Raw genomic sequence first — 7,107 nt, forward strand, 5'->3', positions numbered from 1 at the left:
CTGCAGTTGTCTGGACTCGGTCCGAGAACACCCCCCTCCCCTCGCGGCGCCGATCAATACAAATACAGTAAAAATCGAAGGCATTATGTTAAGCATTTTTCGGTGGCGCGGCAGCAAAACAGTCTGGAAGAATAATAGCGCCGGCGCCGGGTCGGGCGATGGCTTTCGGAGCGCTGTTACATAAGCGGACTTCTCGGTCTCGAGACGTTGAAAGAGTCTCGGTCGTAACTTTTAGTAAAAGTTTGCCGTGTTTTCCTGCGCGGGTGGGAAACGATCCCGCCGTTGGGGCGGATTTTTGGAAAATGTCCCCGCAGGAAGTGCTGTCGCCATCAGAAAATCATTTGGAAGGACATTTTAACATTCAGAACTGTCATACAAGGATGAAATAAATTGACATCTTAGCGTTAACCCATTCATGGGCAGGGTGGCAATTTTTTGCCTTATTGAGATAAAAGTCTCCCAACAGGCCACAATCAAAGAAATAACACTTCTTTTTCGTTTATGCTCAAGTTATGTGATAACTTTACTAATCTCGTCCCAAAAATGTAACTGCTAACTTTGACCGTTGAGTTATCATCTCCTGATACCAAATTATGGCTTCAGATTAAAACACTTCAATATTTTGATACACTGTGTGAAAATCACGAATGGGTTATTAACGTGTGTAAAGGTCAGAAGGTCACAAGGAAATATTGTCCAGGTTAAGGTACCTACCTTAACGTTTACGTACGTCAAATTGGGAGTTTTTCCAAAGTTAGCTGCTGTCGTGTTGTCATTTTTTTCCACCCTGTGCATTAAAAGCCCAAATTTGTGATACATGCGAGCTTTGGATGCAGCTCGAGTGACGTGAAAAAGAAAATGAAGCATTTAACGCGGCCGTTGCCAATATTGTCGGCCGTTTGAGTATTTTGGAAGATCTTTCAAGAAGCAGAGATGATTGTGTTGTGCTGTGACAATAAAATTACAAAGACTGCCTTACAGGCACCCATCCAAAACACAAATGCTGTACTTGAGTACCGAAAGTAATTCTACACGGCGATGTCTGTGACCTCCTCTCAGGAGATCCAGCAGCCGTCCTTCAAGGAGCCCTACGGACTGGACCTGGCCGAGTTCCCCGCCGAGCAAGACCTGCTCATCTACGACCGGTGAGCAGGACGCAGCGCTTAAACATTTCCGTCAACTTCTTCTTTTCTTCAGGTAGGCCAGGCGTCAAATCGGTTTTTCTTTCGAGTTGCCCCTTCAATTTGTCGTTTTACATATTGGCGGCCAGTCAAAATGCCACTGCAAGTGGGGGCTACTTCCTCTAGAATCTTCTTTTTTAATTGTTTTCTTATGCCTGCAGCTGTACAAATATGTTTGCATGTGTGTGTTGCTCTTCCAAGGCATGGGGACAGAAAGTGCGTGGGGGGGTGGGGGGTGGGGGTCGGCCATTATGCAAATGAGCCCCGCTGTTACGCAACGCAAATAAAGTTGGGTGTTTCGCGTCACACTTGATGGGCGGGCCGGCGTTTACCGCATATTAGAAAGTCCGTTTTTCCCTTGAACGCACTGCTTGTTTTCTGACGGCTACGTGATTCTCACCCGCGGAACGCCTTTTTGTCGGTTATGAATTTCAAATCCAAGCAGATTGTCTTTGCCCCGGAGAGGCTGCGCCGTTACTTAGCAAGTACTAAAGGTACAGTGAGTTCTCGCTAATAACCACAAGACACCAACCACCAGGCTCGGTTGCAAAGTGCACTCGACGGAGAAACGTCTCAATTATTGCCGCTGGCGGTTTGTACGTGAGAAAAGAACGCACACATTTTGGCCCTCGGCTCGCTGGCGCTTCCGCCGTGTTTCCTTCCTCCTTTTTTCCAGCGAGTTGAATGCCGGGCGGCTTTTTTGTCTGCGAGTCCTGGAAAATGCTTCCTTCTGTTCCTTTTTCAAAACGACGACGACGACGATGATGAGGATGATTATCGACAGACGTAAGAGCGAGCAGCCCCGTCGGGGTCACGCGGGTCAGAGGTCGTCGTCGACTGCCGCCTTCCGCGTGCGTCGCACCGCTGACCTCGCTGCGCTTTTGTCCACTTTGTGTGCGTGTTCTCACCACAAATAAAACATCTGCAAAAAAAAAAAAAAACAAACAAAAAAAAAAAATGAAAAGGGTTCTGGTGTGTGGCGGTGTGTCCGTGGGTCACATTGACAGTTTATCGCACAATGTGCTGCTTCTGTGAGAGATTTTTGAAAATGTCTTATTTGGACGGAAGGCAAAGATAATCATCCATCCATTTTCTTCACCGCCTATCCTCACGAGGGTCGCGGGGGAGTGCTGGAGCCTATCCCAGCTGTCAACGGGCACCCTGAACTGGTTGCAGGTCAATTGACTGACTACAGTCGCACTCACAATCACACCTAGGGGCAATTTAGAGTGTCCAATTAACGTTGCATGTTTTTTGGAATGTGGGAGGAAACCGGAGTGCCCACCCGGAGAAAAGCCACGCGGGTACGGGGAGAACGTACAAACTCCACACAGGCGGGTCTGGGATTGAACCCGGGACCTCAGAACTGCCACGCCAACGCTTTACCAGCTGCCGCCTCAAAGATAATCAGTCGGAATGATTATTCACTGTTGTGAGGCTGAACGTTTGTGGATTAGGACAATTTAAAGTTAAACGCGGTCTTTAGACAAATCGTTTTCATTTGACTGTTTTTGTAAGTTTCAATCTTGGGAGGTTTCGAACTCTCCAAATCGTGTCCACAGATGATTTCCCCCCGGCGCAGGTGCGTTGCAACGTCGCAGGGCCCGACTGCGTTTCCCGTCGGCGCCTAATAAGAATTAAAGCGCATTCATTATGGAGCGCCGAGCTTGGACCGCTTCCAAACGCGTTAGCGCCGCTAATCAATACATTAATATTAAAAATCCCGAGCCTCAGCCGAGGGGGGAGCTCGCATCTTGCGCGCGCGCGCGAGGGAGGACGTCGTGTTTGGGTCATCTCCAAGAGGTGACGCGTGTTTTGTCAAAAGGGGCTTCTTTTAAATTTAGTTTTTAATCGACTGGCGTGTGTTTTGCAGGTTTGCGCGCTTGGGCGAGAGCCAGCAGCGGCGAGCGACGAGGAGGGAGCACCTCCACCTGGCAAACATCATCTGCTTGTGAGTCAAAGGCCGAAAGGCAAACGCGGCCGGACGTTAATCCTCAGTCCTCGTGCACGTGCACCTCCCGACGGTGCCGAGCTTTCAACCTAAATATATTGTATTTAAAAAAAAAACCCATCCAGCATTCACGCCAAACAAGGTCGCTCATGGCTAAGCGCTCTAAGTGCTGTCCGGGGACGTCTCCCGCCGACCGCGAGACGTTTTATGGCCACTCTGGTCCCCGCTGTTCCGCCTCGCGGTTCACCCAGTGACTCAAAACCGCTCGTGTTTCTGTCGATGCCAAAAAAAAACCCCAAAAAACAAAAAAAAACACGTGGCCTGCAAATGTGCGAGCACTTTGCACCCCATTGTCTCCTTTGCCGCTCGACGTCGCAGTCACATTGACAAAATGCTCCTCTTGCTTCCCGCGCACGCGTTACGTGTTTGATGTGCTCGTGCGCGAAGCCGCAGGGAAATAAAACAAAGCTGCAAGGGCCAACCTCCTAAAAGCACCGCAGAGAGGTGGAAGACCCTTCTCGCCTGCCTTTGCTTTTCCTCCCTCTTTTCCTTCCTTCCTTCCTTCTTTCCTTCCACCCTTCCTTCCTACCTACCTCCCTCCCCCTGCTTTCCTTCCTGCTTTCTTTCCTTCCTCCCCTCCTTCCTTCCTTCCTCCCTCCCTCCCCCTCTCTCTCCCTTTCTTCCTCCCTTCCTGATCTACAAACAATCTGTCCCCATATTTGTTGTACAAATTTAACTTTCAGCTCAAAAGTGGTTAGTTAAAAAGTATTTATCAAAAAAAAAAAAATCTCATCAAATAATCTGTTGGTCAGTTGATTGTCAATAATGAAATCAATAAATGCTACCTAAATAAAGGATGTAAAGTACATCAAATGTTCAAATAGTAATTTAGTAAAAGAAAAATCCAGTTTTCTCTACATGTGTACAATTGAATTGGTTAAGTGATTGCTATATTGCACCTGAAGTGTTTAAATTAATTTGGGAAAAATAGATTAAAAAAAAAATAATAATAATAATAAAGCTATTGTCCAAATGAACGTATTGTAGCTGGTCGTTGGATGATCCGGCCCATCTTTGTGTGGCTCCCACATGTTCCCCTCTTTCTTTTTTTCTCATTTCAACCCGTCGCTCCCCAATTTGTACCTTGTTGGGTGGGGGTGGGGGTCGGGGGCGGGGTCGCGACCACGCTCTCTGACAGGTGTGTGCGTGTTACACAACAGTACTATTTTAAGAGTGTTATCGCACCCCAAACATGTTGTCACAGGTGGAGGCGTCCGTCAGCGCTTCCGCCTCGACGGTCGGATGGCCGATGTTCCGCTTTGCTTCTTTGGGGGATTTCAGCCAGGATTGCGCAATCTTCTTTTCTGAATACTGTTGGAATCGTTGTTTTGAATATTGTTGGAAAAATGCGACAGGTAAAATGAAAAAGATTTCAATGACAATTAAAATGGAAATGATATTGAATCAAGTTCTATTTAAAAGTCACTGAATATATAGCTCTGAATCTGCTCCGAATGCACGTCAGGCCCAAGAACAATTTGATCAGATTTTAATTTTTTTAATTTTCAGGCTTAAGATTGCCCGGCATTGTTTGACATGCTCGTTCAGGAAGGGTCAGGCCCATTTTCTGGGTGTGTCCTGGACCTTAGCAGTGCCGGTGCAACAATTTATTGATGAATCGACAACTAAGTGATGATAATTGATCATCAATTGAAAGATTCGCTGTCATTGATGGCTTTCAATGTTAATTCAAGTTAACTCGGAAGGTTGGCAGTTTGCCTTAGAGGCCTTGCTTAACTTAAAATGCTCCAAGTAAATACTCTCCCATTTTTTAAAATTTGTAACTGAATACTCATCAATTTATGACGAAGAAAAAAAAGTTGAATGGATGACGAAAATAATCGTTATTTGCAGCCGTTGAGACGTGTAACGAACTAGTTGCCCTTTGGATTAATAAGTAGCCAGGAAGGAGCAGAACGACGACACTCACACTCGTGTCCCACCGTGTTGCTTGCGTCGCTTCGTTTAGTCATTGAACAACATCAAATTAAAAAAAAAAAAAAAAGTATAATACGTAGTAATCGAGACAAAAGGATTTTGCGATAAACTTCAATGCAAAATAAAGCTTTATCTGATTACACGATTAATTCTAAAATAAATCTGATGGTGACATTTGATTGTGGCAGCAGTGCATCTCACAAATAAGAGGCAAAGCGTGCTTGCTTCATGCTCTTTTTTTTTCGCACTCCCAGTTGAAGTTTCATGTCAAACAAAATCAAATTAAATGTTATGTATTTAAACTCAAAAATGGTCAACCAAAGCAAATGTTTCTCTAGCAAGTCCACTAGCTTAATGCTAAGATAGAATGCAAAACACCATACATGGGCTAAGGGAAATTAGCCTAGCTGTTAGGGTAATTAGAAACTGTCAAGTAACTGCTGCGGTACGCAACTGGAGCAGCAATACGTACAAAACACGACCGTAATTCCCGGCCTACAGAGTGCACCTGGTTATAACCCTCACTCAGTACATTTGTAAAGGAAATACCATTTGGTACATACATACGCCGCAGCTGTCTAAAAGCAGCAAGTGCCCACGTTGAAACGCGAGATATTTACAAAGAAGGACGGGACAGAGAGAGTTTAACGGGCCGGTTAAAAAAATACATACATACCAGTAAAATTCACTGACACACAGCAATAACACGCTAGCGCGGTGCTAACAGGGCCAAACTGGTAAAAGTCACGTCCTCGGCACACATAATCCACCGGTCTTGCTCTTACCTTTTCTGCTCAAGCGCCCCCTGGTGTCCGTTAGAAAAAATGCACAAATTAGCCGCATCACCGCATAAACCGCAGGGTTGAAAGCGTGTGAAAAAATTTGCGGCTTATAGGCCGGAAATTACGGTATGGAGTAATACTCGTGGGCATATATTCGCTGTGATCTGTGGGAGCAACGAACATAACCGGCGCTCTGTCGAAAACATGACACGCTGTATGACAAATGATGTTTGTGCATCCTTGACGTGCCATTGATACCGCGACGTCTTCTCCGTGTGTCCCCGAAGGGAGCCGGTGTCGCGCTTCCCCGAGGATAGCGTTTACGTCACGTCGCCGCCGCAGGTGGAGCGCCGCAGCCGCGACGTCTTCGAGAGCCACGTGATGGCGGCCGGCGGCCAAGTCCGGCCCTTGTGCCGCGAGGACTTGTTGATGTACAGGGAGTACGTCAAGAACAGATACATGTGAAGCTCGCCCAGGACGTATTTATTTTTTACTCAAAAGACTTTCAAGTGGACGATTATTCATATGCATCGTGTCGTTTTTAGGATTTTTTTTTTTTTTTCTTTTTAAGACTCACTGTTTTGTTTTGTTTTGTTTTTTTTAAGACCATGGCCTTTAAGGTGCTTTTATGTTTAATAAAAGGAAGAAAAAAAAATACAAATAACATTTGATTTAAGTGCCAACATTTTCCATCCACCCATTTTCTCAGCCGCTTATCCTCACAAGGGCAGCAGGAGTGCCGGAGCCGATCCCAGCTGCCATCAGGCAGGAGGCGGGGGTACACCCTGAACTGGTCGCCGACCAATCGCAGGACACATGGAGACAGACAACAGTCGCACTCACAATCACACCGACGGGGAAATTTAGAGTGTCCAATTATTGTTGCATGTTTTTGGCAGGCACGGGGAGAACATGCAAACTCCACACAGGCGTGTCCGGGATTTGAGCCACCAGTCCGGTGTGAGGCCAACGCACCAGCAGGTTGCACCGCCCGTACCGCTGGTCCGATGTTTTTGGGATGTGGGAGGAAACCGGGGTGCCCACCCGAAGAAAAGCCACGCAGGCACGGGGAGAACATGCAAACTCCACACAGGCGCGGCCGGGATTTGAACCACCAGTCCGGTGTGAGGCCAACGCACCAGCAGGTTGCACCGCCCGTACCGCTGGTCCGATGTTTTTGGGATGTGGGAGGAAA

General features: G+C 46.8%; 1 protein-coding gene across 1 annotated transcript in view; it reads left to right on the top strand.

Moving 5' to 3' along the window:
* Positions 1-6,844, top strand: part of fig4a (FIG4 phosphoinositide 5-phosphatase a) — a 30,941-nt gene extending 24,097 nt beyond the window's left edge. The window contains exons 22-24 of the mRNA XM_061812047.1: positions 1,060-1,145; positions 3,055-3,132; positions 6,200-6,844. Of these exons, the coding sequence (XP_061668031.1) occupies positions 1,060-1,145; positions 3,055-3,132; positions 6,200-6,377 (342 nt within the window). The 3' untranslated portion in view covers positions 6,378-6,844. The remainder of the gene's footprint in view (positions 1-1,059; positions 1,146-3,054; positions 3,133-6,199) is intronic.
* The last annotated feature ends 263 nt before the right edge of the window (positions 6,845-7,107 follow it).

This window comes from Syngnathoides biaculeatus, chromosome 23 (assembly GCF_019802595.1).
Source record: "Syngnathoides biaculeatus isolate LvHL_M chromosome 23, ASM1980259v1, whole genome shotgun sequence".
In the NCBI taxonomy this organism is placed as follows: Eukaryota; Metazoa; Chordata; class Actinopteri; order Syngnathiformes; family Syngnathidae; genus Syngnathoides; species Syngnathoides biaculeatus.